This window comes from Microcaecilia unicolor, chromosome 1 (assembly GCF_901765095.1).
Source record: "Microcaecilia unicolor chromosome 1, aMicUni1.1, whole genome shotgun sequence".
NCBI lineage: Eukaryota > Metazoa > Chordata > Amphibia > Gymnophiona > Siphonopidae > Microcaecilia > Microcaecilia unicolor.
The window spans coordinates 595,269,346-595,284,780 of NC_044031.1; the positions used below are offsets into that span (position 1 = coordinate 595,269,346).

General features: G+C 40.8%; 1 protein-coding gene across 4 annotated transcripts in view; it reads right to left on the reverse strand.

The window, feature by feature from the left end:
• Positions 1-1,136: 1,136 nt before the first annotated feature.
• ZFAT (zinc finger and AT-hook domain containing) overlaps positions 1,137-15,435 on the reverse strand; it is a 283,052-nt gene continuing 268,753 nt past the window's right edge. For all 4 annotated transcript variants that reach the window (XM_030219458.1, XM_030219474.1, XM_030219449.1 and 1 more), the window contains exon 16: positions 1,137-2,458. In XM_030219458.1, coding sequence (XP_030075318.1) covers positions 2,219-2,458 — 240 coding nt within the window. In that variant the 3' untranslated portion in view covers positions 1,137-2,218. The remainder of the gene's footprint in view (positions 2,459-15,435) is intronic.

Consider the following 15,435-nt stretch of genomic DNA (forward strand, 5'->3'; position numbering starts at 1 on the left):
GGTGGTGTTTGATGTGGGAACAGCTTGAATGTTTTGAGGTTTGGTGCGCGGGGGGGGGGGGGGGGGGGGGGTGTTGGTGTTGGATGTGGGAACAGTGGTCTCTGGAGTCATTTGCACTCCGGAGGTTTGGAGGTGCGTCCCCTTTCCGCGGGTGGGTTGGAAGGGGGAGGAGTAGGGAAACACGCCCTGCGTGGGTGCGAACCGTTTGTTTAGTTGAGTTTTTTTTACCTGCCCTCGACGTCATGACGTTTGACGCGAGGGCGGGGCACGGGTCAGTGGGGTGGCTTCACCACCATGAATCCACGAACCGTTCTGGGAGACTGACTGACTTCAGTGACGTCAGTGTCCTCAGAACGTTGAGGTTGCGTTTTATTATAGTAGATGATTCAAGTTATTTTTATAAAAGTCCTTAATCAGATAAACCATATTGAACATATGCCAGCAGGAATAGTTTTATTTACAGATAATTTCACAGGCACTTATCTAGGGTGGGCTGCACATTAAATGCAATATTAATTGTATTACTTATGCAGTCTTAAACAAGGTGGATTTGGATAGGCTGGAGTGGGCTTCAACAGCAATTCCAGTAGTTGGAACCTAAGGACAGGGTGAGGCAGACTTCTATGGTCTATGTCCCAGAAATGTCAAAGAGAAACAATGATCAAGTATTTTATATCACATTCATTGTTGGTTTAATCATGACTTGATAATGAGTGTGACTGTTGGGCAGACAGGATGGGACTGTTCAGGTCTTTATCTGCTGTCATTTACTATGTTAAGCATTCCATATGTATGGTGCCTTGAAAATAATTGTAAAGGAATGCTATTTTAATATGCCTGCATATAAGTTAAAGATGTGGGGGAACAGTGTGATATCACTGTATCAAAAGATGAAATCTTTTTACTACATGATACTTTATAACATATCACACAGAACAACAACTTTTCATTATTCTTCATTGCTAATAAAGGCAGATTGCCTCCCCCAGACAGAACTCAATGATTATCTTAAGAAAGATGCAAGTTGGACTACCAGAATACCATATTACACCTTTCCATATTCTTCACTAATCCTAGTGTTTTGGTTGGTTCAGCACACAATTGAGGTCAATCAATGTCAACCTCAATGTCTTAATTTACAGTAAAATCCAGAGAATGAAAAGGCACCCTACTCCAACCTTGAATAACACCAGCAACCTTCTAGGTCCATGATGGGACTGTTAACTGAGTAAGCATGCCAATAAACTTATTATATTATTCTCCAAGTTTATTTTAAGAGTGGACAAAGCCACACTGACAAAAGCAGTGTTTTAATAAATGAATATTCAAACAGAAACAAACAGAGCATAGATGTGCATAGATACAGTTGTGTTACCAGGAGTTTCTGTGCTCTGTTATTCCAGCTTCTCCAATCCTATTGATTAAAAAGGTTCAATTTTTTTTTGCACCCTTTGTATTCAGAAATATGACAACTAAATTTGTATCCTTGGAAGAATTTTCTTTTGCTTCTCTAATACAGCTCAGATCTTAGCAAATCTGTGAGAAAGCAGTCAAGTAAAAATCATTATAAGACTTACAACTTGATTTCTTTTCTTTGTTTTGTTTGAATTAAAAGCCATTGGTTCTTTTTGTGAATCAGTAATATTCTTAATGCTGGAAATGCTAACATGTGAAATGAAATATATAAACATACTGTATATCGATCAAAGATCAGAAATGCACAGGCAATGCATTTGTTCAACAATTCATGACACCTCATATCACACTTGATCAGCAACTTGAATGAAAGTCCACATTCATTGTATTAAAAAACCTCCCAAACATGAAAAGTAGCCTTGTCAATAGTAGAGGTCAACAATATCCTTATCATAGCTGCTTTCTGAATACTGAAAGATACAGAATGATACAAGTCAAATAATTAAATTAGAGAAAGAGCACTGCTGAAAAAATAAATTGAGTTTCTTCTGAACTTGGTTCTGCAATGGATTCCTTTGGCTTTCTAGAGTTCTGTTCTGCCATCAGGATGCAGCAAGGCTGTAAAACGCCCTGAAAATGTAGACTTTTATATCTGTGGTGAAGAAGAATGTGAAGTATGGACGCATTTGAAAGCTCCAGAACATTACTTACTAAAAATATAAAAATTAATATTTGTTTGAATTTAGAAAAATATTTTAGCTTTGTTCAGGCTATACCAAGAACACCCCAAAAGTCTCAATCTTTAGATTTCTTGTGCAGCTTGTGCCACTGTTTGTTCTTCTACCGGCTGCATGGCTTCTTGCACATACACAATAAATTCAGAGGCCTCTTCTCCCTGAGTGTAGACTGTGACAGTCTCTATTCCTTCTACTTCATCTGATGAGACCACTAGGTGGTGCTGTTCACCTAGCCCCACAGAAGCCTGCTGCAAAGCTTCCTGGATCATCACTGTGTGGTCAGCTGTCCGCTCCTCTTGTGTCACCTATTAAAAAAATAAATATAATGCGATGTTAGGCTAAATCCAACACAGAACATTGGGAAATAAACAGACGATGGAGAACAGAGAGAGAGAGAGCGAGAGAAAAAAAGCCTTATCATCAAGTGAAGCTAACTGAAAGAAAAATCTAGGTGCCTGCCATTGGAAGAAACCATAAACTATCAGAAGCATAGCTGTGAATTGTGCTAGGTTCTACTTGTTACATGAAGATAAATCACTTTGCTGTATTTCTTGAATATGCTATCTAGAAAATAAAATCAAGTTCCAGAAGTGCTCTTTATAGAATGGCGCTTAGTGCCAAAAGTTTCCGGTGCCCATATTTGAGCACCATTTATAGAATTCAGTCCAAAAGTATAAATCTATCTGTTGCTTTTCAGCTCCTATATGGATAATGTTGGGTTGAAAATCCATCTAATTGCTCTGAAGTTAAGATGGAATGAAGGCAACCTGAAATTATTAATAAAGCAGCAATAGTCAGCTGCTATATGAATAGAATATGCATTTTGTTTAGACCTGCAGAAAAGGGAGCCTAAATTAAAGATTGCAATGGCAGTGATCAGTCACAAATATTCAGTGCTGCTGTATATATATACACACTAGCATTGAACATGTATGACTATTTAAATGCCATGATACTATTTATTTACAACAATGGGCACAGAAAAGGAAAAATCAAAATACCCCCCCAAAAAAAAACCCTAATCTGCAGTGTATTAAAGAAGTGAGAAAAAAAATACACCAGAAATATAGCAAAAGATTTTTTTTATGTATATGGCTAAAAAGACCTCAGTGGTCTATCACAAATCTGACCTCTTCAATACACTACCTCCATCAGTCATAAAAAAAAACTCCATATAAATCAATGTCCCATTGCACGGATTAGGCCATTGTTACCGTTTTTGTCAGGAATGTGGGTGTGGGTGTCTCCCCATGCCTATGTATCCTACAGCTGGGTGAGAGATGTCAAAGCTGCGAATCCTTCTGGTCACCTCCGCTGGAAAAAATACAGTTTCCAGATGTCAAGGTGGGAGACCTAGGTTTAGAGATATCTATCTGTGTGGTAGTGATGCTAGCTGTTGTAGGGCCCTCACTGATGGTGGTGGCTGCACATCACCCTATGACTCATGTTCATAATTTGGGGGGGGGGGGGGAGGGAAGTGTACACATAGGTGGAAGCTTCCATAAGGAGGGGAGGGTTGGGGGCCCACTATAATCTGGAGATCTCAGGGGCCCATAGCTTGGGCCTTGTGGGATGTTTCACAGATTAAACATTGTTACATGATCTGGCTGTGCTATTTGGTACTGTAGATAATTCATTTCATTCATTTAAATATTTATATACCGCTTAGACCTAAGCGATTTACAGTTTCATTTTGCAGGTATTAGGACTGTCTCTAGTGGGCTCACAATCTAGTACAATGTGCTACTGTTGTATTTGGGGCAATGGAGGGTTAAGTGACTTGCCCAGGGTCACATGGAGCTGCAAAGGGAACTGAACCTGGTTCCCCAGGATCTCAACCCACTGCTGACCATCACCAATCAGGCAGCAGAAGGAATTGAACCCCGTTCCCCAGGTCCACAACCCACTACACTAACCCTTAGGTCCTTGCAGATATAAATAAATTCCCGAAACAGAGGCCATGGTGGCGCTCCTACTACACATACACCCTTGATACCCCCTGCCAAACCCCCAATTCTATCCCTCCTGATATCCAATTCCCCACCCTGACACTCCTCCAATCCAGTTCTCCCCCCCCCCATAAGTACATAAGTAGTGCCATACTGGGAAAGACCAAAGGTCCATCTAGCCCAGCATCCTGTCACCGACAGTGGCCAATCCAGGTCAAGGGCACCTGGCACGCTCCCCAAACGTAAAAACATTCCAGACAAGTTATACCTAAAAATGCGGAATTTTTCCAAGTCCATTTAATAGCGGTCTATGGACTTGTCCTTTAGGAATCTATCTAACCCCTTTTTAAACTCTGTCAAGCTAACCGCCCGTACCACGTTCTCCGGCAACGAATTCCAGAGTCTAATTACACATTGGGTGAAGAAAAGTTTTCTCCGATTCGTTTTAAATTTACCACACTGTAGCTTCAACTCATGCTCTCTAGTCCTAGTATTTTTGGATAGCGTGAACAGTCGCTTCACATCCACCCGATCCATTCCACTCATTATTTTATACACTTCTATCATATCTCCCCTCAGCCGTCTCTTCTCCAAGCTGAAAAGCCCTAGCCTTCTCAGCCTCTCTTCATAGGAAAGTCGTCCCATCCCCACTATCATTTTCGTCGCCCTTCGCTGTACCTTTTCCAATTCTACTATATCTTTTTTGAGATACGGAGACCAGTACTGAACACAATACTCCAGGTGCGGTCGCACCATGGAGCGATACAACGGCATTATAACATCCGCACACCTGGACTCCATACCCTTCCTAATAACACCCAACATTCTATTCGCTTTCCTAGCCGCAGCAGCACACTGAGCAGAAGGTTTCAGCGTATCATCGACGACGACACCCAGATCCCTTTCTTGATCCGTAACTCCTAACCCCCCAATTAGTAAAGGTCCATAGCCATCTCCCTGACCCAAAGGCCCACCCACATATCCATCTGAACCCTCCCCACTTCCTCAGCCTCCCCCCCCCCCCCATCATCCAGGGCCTTACCCAGTGGTGATAGTTGATGGTATGGAGGACCAGGGCAGCAGCAGTTCCCAATCTGGTCATGACTGCCTGGTTCTAGCTCTCAAAATGATCACCATGATGCCTAGTGATATCTTGCAGTATTACTGCTGGTAGTCTGCCTTTCATGTTAGGAGATTGACACTTTATATGGAAGGCTGAACAGTAGTGGTGATCATAGCAGTAATTTTGAAAAATGGAGCTGGACAAGTTGAAGCAACAACGATCACTTCCAGGTAAAGACTGGGGGTGATGGAGGGTTTGGATAATAACATGTGGGTGGGAATTTGGGGATTTTAAGCATTGAATGGAAATCCCTTTTCTGATATGTGGTTTAGTTACCCAATAAGAAAACAGATTTTTTGAGCGATACCCTTTGATTGGTAATTTTTGAGTCCTGACATCACTTTATTAGCCACAGTGCCATTTTCTTTGGGAGCACAGAGTGAAATTGGTTAGGCTGCATTGCTCTATTGTAAGTTTTTGCTTTAAAATTTCAAGTTTTTTTTTATTATAGAATGCAAATTCTTTTTAAATCTTTTCTTCTTTTTTTGGAATAGAACATTTCTCCCGAGGCAGCTTTCGGCGAAACGGGGGCCCTTGTCGGGATCTTGTTAAAGATGTGAAGAGTGCAGAAGATTCTACCTTAACCACTAGAAGACTCCTCCAAAATGAAAGGGAATTGAGAATCATCCATCAAAGTTCTATTGATGTAAAGCGTTAATGATTTAAAAGGGCAGCTTGTTTGGAAGACTGTTTTGATAGTGTATTGAAGAGGTCAGATTTATAATAGATCACTTCTTCACTAGGGGCCCTGTTTACTAAGCAACGTTACAGGCGCGTTAGCATCTTTAACATACATTAATCATGTACACGCGTTAACCGTGTACGTGCCTACAATATCCTTATAGGCACCTAAATGGTTAGTGCGTGCTAGTTGTAGGCACGTTAAAAATGCTAATGCACCTTAGTAAACAGGGCCCTAGGTCTTTCTCTGCATATATAAAAAAAAATCATCTTTTGTTATATTTTTGGTGTATTTTTTCTCACTTCCTTAATACACTGCAGATTAAGTTTTTTGTTCTTACTTTTTATTTACATACATTTACATCCAATGTTTGACTATTACTCCCCCCCCCCCCCCCCCCCCCCCAGTATTTTTAACAATGTTTTGCTATGTTTGCAATGTTCAGAATAAAACAAAGAAGAGTGGAGATGGCCAAATAAATAAATAGGATCACAGGAGTCATACCAGGATTAAAACTTTGTGACATCTATGGCGATTAGTTATTCTCTCAGAATAAACATATATTGTCCATCTAAACAAGCTTGCCCTTCTTATATTTATCCCATGTTTCTCTACTTACAAAAAACAGTTTCTACTTCCCTGTCCATCTGTACTTTTCCCCCCTCCTATGTTTTTTTAAACTGCCTCTGCTAGCCTTTCGTGACTACTATTGCTATCATTTTGTAATCCACGTATAAAGCACTCGGAGGAAAGATGATAACTGAGCAGTAAGAATAGAAATGACCGTAATAATTCCAGGTGAACATATTCTGCATATTTTTTGCAATAGGTCAGTTAAGAGGTTGTTGGGAACAAGGATTGAGATGTTAGTAAATGAACAAGCAGGAGACAGAAGAAATCTAGCACCTGAATTATTTCATGTAGCTAGGTCTCTTATCAAGAATAATTTATCATCTTGAATATCATATTTGTTTTAATTTTGTATGATTATCTGGAAACTGCCTAGTGCTGTAGGTGGTGTATACATTTTTAACATAAATAAATAAGTAAATTGAAACTATAACAGAATTCAATTCATTCCCTGGTGATCCCAAGGTTAGATTACTGTAATGCTCGTCTTCAAGGCATATATGTTTATAATCTTCAATTTGTCCAAAATTAAGATGTAAGATTACTGACAAAAACTTGTAAATATGTTTATATCACACCTCATCTCAAAAATGAACACTGGTTGCTGATAACCCACCGTATAACCTATATGCTTATACTCCTGATCTTCAAAGTGTTGCACTTTGCTGTTCAGACCAAAACCTACTTTTTGTTCCTTCATTTAAAGTGATTCATTTTGACACCATCCTTTCTAAACTTTTTGGTATTAATGGTCCAAAGCTATGGAACTCATTGCCATCCTATCTTTCACTGACATGTAGCCTTGACAAATCTAAAACAGGTTTAAAGACATTGCTTTTCCAAGATGCCTATTCCAATGCTGGCTGAACCAGGGCATATATGTACGCTGTGCTAAGACCCTGCTCTCCTTCCCTGTCACCCCCTTTGACCCACTCTGTCTCTTCTCCTCTTTGTTCCTCTTTCCTATCTAAATTGTAGCTCCTATTGTATTGTAAACTTGTGAACTGCCTAAATAGTTTCTATTGTTGGTGCTGTATATTAAATAAACCTAAACTTGAGTGCAGGTATGAGGGAAGTTTAGAAATGTTATTCTAGGTATGGAAATAAATATATATATATATACACACACACACACATATACACACACTCAGGTATCTCAGAGCCAAACAAAAGAGAAGGCAAAGCTGACTTGACAGTGATTCACCTGCCTTCCAAGACAAGAGCGTATCAAGCAACAAAGTGGTGGAAAGGTTTTGGCACCTTCTTAGGTATAACCAGGCAGTAGGCTGGGTTTGCTACAGTTCGTAACAGCAGAAAAAGAAGGCGTAATCTCTTACAGGTGGGGGAGGGGGTGAAGACAAGATCTCTTACAGGTGGAAAACTGGGCGATATCTGTAGCAAAGGGGGTGGACAGCTGAGAGATAATCTGTGCTGCAATGGTGTAGGCAGGCTGGATCTGCCTACATCTAATGTTGCAATGTATTATAGTTATTTAGCATATTTGTAATCTGCTCTCCCAGCACAACACTGAATTGCTCAGGGCAGTTTACAACTCTGGCAACTAATATACAATGATGAATGGTCAACACAAGCAGACTCCATTAACTACCTCATAGAATGGGATAAAAGATGCAAAAGCATACTAGACGAAATACTACTACTACTACAGCACCCTTATGAACTAGAACCTCACACAAGCATAAATCGATACCATGGTTCAACGATGAATTGAAAAAGCTAAAAACACACCAGGAAACTTGAACGAGCATGGAAAAAAACAAAAGATGAACATACACTTAACACCTGGAAACAAATACAAAGAAAATACAAATAAGCAATAAGACAGACCAAAAGATCATTCTATAAAACTAAAATAGGGACAGATTACAAAGACTCAAAGAAACTATACCAACTGGTGAACAAGCTCCTAGACACCAACCTGGTCACTATAACGAATACAGACATCCCATCTGCAGATGAACTTGCTAAGTATTTCAACAAAAAAATTGTAAAACTACGCAACACGCTACCTCAGGACACCACTGAGATCGAAAACTTCCTTAATGAGCTGGACCCAACCACTGGAGAATACCCGGCTGACCGGACCGGACCTGGTTAAGCTTCACCCTCCTTACTGCCGAAATCAGTTACCCAGGCGATCAGCAGGTTCTTCAACACACACTGTAAACTGGATATCTGTCCCAGCTACCTAATGAAATCCGCCCCTAACCGCTTCATAGGAGACCTCACATCCCACCTGAACTACATGCTTCAGCAAGGTCTCTTCCCTAAGGAAAATGGCAATATCTTACTCACCCCGATACCAAAAGATACCAAGAAAAAAAAACAAATGAAATCACTAAAACTTCAAACTAGGAAGCTAGAAAGAGCATGGTTAAAGTCGAAAAGTACCTTCACATTCACAGCTTGGAAACAGTCTCACCGCAAGTACAAATACGCAATCAAAAAAGCCAAAAGAACTTTCTTCTAGAAGCGTATTCTACTGGTTATAAAGGATGCCAGGAAGCTCTACCGACACCTGAACTCTCTCCTAGACACTTCCCCGATTACGTCCCCAAATGCTGCCATGCTGTCAGTGGACCAGTTGGCAAACTATTTTAGGAAGAAAATCCTATCACTCCGTGACTTGCTGCCCTTGAACGCCTCTAGCATTGATGAATTTCTCTCCAACCTAGCGCCTTCTCTTGACCATAGTCCAGCTGATCGCTTTTGGACATCCTTTGCCCAGGTCTCCACTGAGAAGGTCTCTCTTGCTGTCCGCAAATTTTCTAAAACGTACTGTAGACTGGACAGCTGCCCAAACTACCTGCTACAGTCGGCGCCGGAGTGCTTTACTGTCGACTTCACCTCATATCTGAACTTCATGCTCCAACAAGGACGCTTCCCTATAAATCACGGTAGCATTCTCCTTACGCCAATCCCTAAGGACCCGAAGGCCCTGCCTAGCACCATCTCTAACTACCGCCCTGTTGCCACTATCCCGTTACTACTCAAGTCTATGGAGAGCTTAGTCAACTCGCAGCTCACTCATTATCTGGATAAATTCTCTAGTCCCCATGCCTCCCAATCCGGGTTCCGATCTCACCACAGTACCGAATCAGTACTGGTCACTCTCCTTTCTAACTTTAAGAAGGAAATATCACTTGGGAACAACATCCTGCTGTTGCAATTTGATCTGTCCAGTGCATTCGACATGGTGGACTACAACCTCCTTCTGTCTCTGTTGTCTGAATTCGGCATTGGGATTATGTGGGATATAAATGTTCTAAATAAATAAATAAATTACCAACCAGTAGCATCGATCCCATTGGCAGTCAAACTAATGGAAAGCATGGTAACCAAACAACTTACAAATTACATAAACAAACATTCAATACTACAAGAATCACAGTCAGGCTTTTGCCCCCTCCACAGTACTGAAACAGTACTAATCACTCTCCTAGCCAAATTCAAACAGGAGATAGCAACAGGCAAAAACATCCTCCTCCTCCAATTCGATATGTCCAGTGCATTTGACATGGTAAACCATAATATATTAATAAGATTACTAGACAAACTCGGGATTGGTGGAAACATACTTAGCTGGATCAAGGGCTTCCTAACCACAAGAACATACCAAGTAAAATCAAACTCAAGCATATCACCACTGGGGAAAGTAGACTGTAGAGTACCACAAGGATCACCGCTATCACTGATACTCTTCAATCTAATGATGACTCCACTAGCAAAATCCTTATCCAACCAAGGCCTCAACCCTTCCATACAGTATATGCAGACGATGTCATAATATACATTTCATACAATACCAAACTGACAGAAATCACCAACGAAATCAAGCTCAGCTTGAACATCATGGAATCGTGGGCAAATGCATTTCAACTAAAACTCAATAAAGAAAAAACTCATTGTCTCATCCTCTCATCCCAACACAGCGCGGACAATCCCACAAGTATCAACACCATAGACTACACCCTTCCTATATCAGAAAGCCTGAAAATCCTTGGCATTACAATACACTGCAACTTAACACTAGAGAGCCAAGTGGCATCCACAACAAAGAAAATGTTCCACTCAATGAAACATTCCGCAACCTGATACAATCAATGGTTCTAAGCCACATAGACTACTGCAATGGAATTTATGCAGGATGCAAAGAACAAACCTTAAAGAAACTCCAGACTGCTCAAAACACGGCAGCTAGGCTTATATTCGGAAAAACACGATTTGAAAGCGCAAAACCCCTCTGTGAAAAACTGCACTGGCTCCCAATCAAAGAATGCATTGCCTTCAAAATCTGCACCCGGGTCCACAAGACTATCTAGGGTGAAGCCCCGGGATACATGACAGACTTGATCGACCTACCAACTAGAAACACATCAGAATCAACACGATCATATCTAAATCTGCACTACCCAAGCTGCAAGGGACTTAAATACAAATCAACTTATGCATCCAGCTTTTCCTACATAAGCACGTAACTATGAAACGTATTGCCAAAAGCCTTGAAATTGACGTACGACCACCTAAACTTCTGGAAATCACTAAAAACTAACCTGTTCAAAAAGGCATACCCCACCTATCCAACTTAAATGCCTGAACCCTGCAACACAACAAAACTAAAGTACGTAATGGACAAAATGCAACTCTTCCGATGTACACTTCCCTAATGTGGCTATGCCACGTGAACTTCATCTTACCACAACATCACTTTGTATTTGTTCTCACCGGAGTCTGCAAATGCCTTTCCGGTACTATGTAAGCCACACTGAGCCTACAGATAGGTGGGCAAATGTGGCATACAAATATAACAAATAAATAAATAAAAATAAATAAAAGCAATACTAAGTTTTTAGAATCTATTGTATAAATGGGAAATGCGCATAATAGTGCTACACATGCATAAATACAATATTTAAAATCGATATATACCCACATGAATCTAGTACTTCAGTGCAGTTTTCTTTTTACCACTTAAAAGTTTACATAAAAAGTGAAAGAAAATGGTGAGAAGCACCTGTGCACTATTAAAATACATTACTCATATCATCTAATTTTTAAGAATTAAAATGATCATTATAAAAAAACTAGTAAAAGAGGCTCGTTTCTGACAGATATGAAACGGGCGCTAGCAAGGTTCCACGCCCCCCCCTCCTACCTCTCTCTCTCTCCTCCGAGTTCCAGCCCCCCTTCCTCCCTCCCTCCCTTTCCTTTGGGTTCCAGGACCGCCCCCCTCCCCTTTGAGTTCCAGGACCGTCCCCCTCCCTCTCCTCCCCTCCGAGTTCCATGCCCCCCTCTCCTCCGAGTTCCAGACCCCTGCGCCTCCCTCCCTCTCTCTCCCCTCCGAGTGCAAGCACGACCTGTCCTCCGCCCGGTTCTGGAAATAGCTTACTGCCGCAGCTCTCTGTTATATGAGGTGTTTGTTCTTTGTTTATGTTTTTACATATATTTGTTTACGCCGTCCTAAAAGAAACCACACTTTTTAAACCTACCTGTTCGCCGACATGCATCATGATGTTTCAGCCGCCACCTCGCTGTGCCCGCCCCTTTGCTCTGGGAATAGCTTACTGCCGCAGCAGCCGCCTCATCTGGTGGAGGGATACGCGACACGTTCGCTGATTGACTGTTGCCTGTGCTGCAGCCGCGCATTTGAAAAGAGCCCCGGGGCTGAAGGCGTCCTTCGGAAAGGTAAAGTGTGTCTCGTCTTTTGCTTTCACTGATCCCAGTCACGGCATCTCGAGTTTCTTTTCACCTTTCCCCCCCCACTCTCTCACCAAACATGTTAGCCCAGTGAAGTAGTTCCAAGAGGGATGGGGGGGGGGGGGGGGGGTGCTGGGAACTCTTTTTTTTTTGTCCCCTGAAATCTGCTGACATGGTGCTTCTTAAGGGAAAGGCCTTACTACTGCCTTTTTTTAAAGCTCTTCACCCCTCCTGTAACACCACCTTTCCCTGGGTATCTGCTCCTTGGACCGGGGGGAGGGGGGAGATTCTCCCGCAATTCTCTCCTCACCTCCAACGTTCTGTGGCTGGCTGGTGCTGGCTTCCCTTCCCTCTCACTGATCCGCCCTCTGACATCATCGCCAGACCAATGGGAAGTGTGCTACGAACCCAGGCATCCACATGTAGAACATTGGAGGTACAAATTATTATATAGGATAGCTTATTTGTTTTCTTCAACTGCATTTTCTGTTTGTTCTTATTGTTCTTGTCACGTACAATACAGATGATTAACAACCTCGATTTTGAATTCTTAGCACTTCTAATGTCTGCTTTTCTTTGTCTTAAGGCACTGACTTCAAATCAATTCAGTGTTTATGTTTTTCTCTTGGTTCCTACTGAACAAAACAATTCAGACATAATTCTTCTCAAATTCTAATTTACATTCTACAACTGCTGGAATAAATGGGAATGTCAATTTTGTTTCTAATTAGTAACAACAATTTTTTAATGCCACCCAAAAGTGGATGAACAAGAAAGCAAATTTCAGGAGAATACCACACCACTGATTAACATGGAATCCTGTGGGAGAGTTGACAGCAGAAGCTGCCTCTGAGGTGGATGAACTTGTGAAAACTTGTGTATGTAACTGTGTGTGCATTGCATGAAAATGTTTCCTGGGTGAAGTAGTTTGCAAAAGGGTATTGTCTTGCTCAGAAAAGGAGAGAGAGAATTGTAGTATTTGATTTTATAAAGTGTTAACTAAAGGACTGTTAGAAACAAAAAGGGAGAACAGTTGAGAGAGTCACTCTGTATATCCATCTGGATTGTGAATCAAAGGAGGACAAAGGGGTATATTCTATAAGTAGTGCCTAAAAATCAGCAATGAAAATGTAATGTGCTTAGCGTGATTCTTTAAACAGTATGCAGAACCATGCTTAGGCATAAATTGTGCCTAACTGTAGACGCCTGCAATTAGGTCTGTTATGAGCAGGCTTAAATGCCGGCACCTACAGCTAGGTGCAGTTTGGTCATATTCTATTATCAACGTACATAACATTTGAGAACACCCCCAGAAACGCCCCTATCCATGCGCTTAAATATGTATATGCATTAGGATTTATGTTCACATCATTATAGAATATAATATGCGTGTAAATCATAATTATTGCCAATTAGTGCAGATAATTGGTTATCACTCAATTATCAGCTCTGATTGGCTCGTTACTCAATTAAGTTATGCTCGTTAAATTGGGTGCATACCCAATTTAATGCATGTAACACATAGTGCCATATATAGAATCTAGCCCAAAATGTTTAAGTCAATCCATCACATTTATATTCCACTTACTATGGCTTGGTTTAGCTTCAGGCACCTTCAGAGGATACTGGCACAATAGGGAAGTTGGAATAAGCAAACACAAATGTTGCTATAAAGGCTGAAATAGCCAAGGTGCATTTTAATAAGCAGTTGGCAGATATAAATGATTCCAATTTACACCTATCAACTGCCAGACAGGCTGTGAATATAAATAAAAAAATATATTTTGAACTGACTGTATGTGAATATCAGAAGTTTCAAAAATAACATTTGTGAATTAAAGTGGATGGCATTAAATAAAAATATAGACATATTAAGCATCTTAGAGATCAGCTGGAAGAAGGATAAACAACGGGATGCTATGATACCAGGAGCAAATGATACAAAAAATAATTCAGCAAATCAAATTGGTGGAGGGATAGTGCTACAGGTTAAGGATAGCTAAATGTCAAACAGCATAAAGGTCCTGCAGGAAACAACACTGTAGAATCCCTATGCATAGAAATTCCATATGTATTTAAGTTCCCAATAGGCAGTTCTTTCTTCTCTCCTTCATGGGCTGCTCTTATATTATTAATAAATCTGAAACTGAAGTCCATCAGTGACAATGAGGCAGAATGTCATCTTACTACAAATCCCATAGTGCTGTTGGGAACTAATAAGCACAAAATATTTCAAATAGGAGTTAAAAGGTACATGCGTATTGGTGTTATTAAAACTTGATAATACACACCTTTGTGAATACATCACAGCAGGGTACAATAATATTCTAATAAAACAGTAATAAACAGAGAGAGAGAGAGAGAGACCTTTAATATACAGGATAGCACCGAACAGTAGTGTAGCCAGAAATGGATTTCTTTTTTTTTGGGGGGGGGGGGGGGGGGAGGGGGGACGACAGTGGTTAACATAGGGGGCACTGAGCATCCCAATTCCATTGCCATAGCAGTCAATGGCAGCATTTTTGAGCCACTGACACAACCACTAAAAGCATGCTACATGATCCTACAACAACAAGAGGCGTTGATCCACAACTATGTGTAGCAGTAAGCAGATCAGCAATAATGAAGTGCTGTGCAGGTTTATTAAATCACCCAATGTGGCTACATTTTGCCCAAAGGCTGCATCAGGGGTAAAAACTAATAGATACACGGTATTATCAACATAATATAAATCATAAATAACAATAATACATATAAAACTAACTCATAATGTAAAAAGTGAAATTAAAAATAATGACATGATCCTTGCAGCCACACAAATGGTGAGCTGTGCCGGCTGAGGCAAAAATAGAGGGGTTCCAGGCTGGCCTATGCCCACTTGTGGCTATGTCCTGGTGCCAAAAATCTCTCTGTAAGCAAAGGAGGAACATATAAATAGATAAGATAGAGTAACAGGAGTTAGAAAAATAATGGGACTAATTTAAAGAAAACTGCACAAGTCAAAAAGGTGTATGAATATAATCTCAGCTAGGGTAGGAGTGGATAAGCAAGTCCTACTACATTGTGCACAGTTAGTGTTAGTCCTTGTGTGTGCGGAGCAAGCAAGTGAATTGCTTTTTCCAATAAAGGCTTGGAAGAAGAGCACAATTTATATTCAAAACATGATTACATCCTAATCAA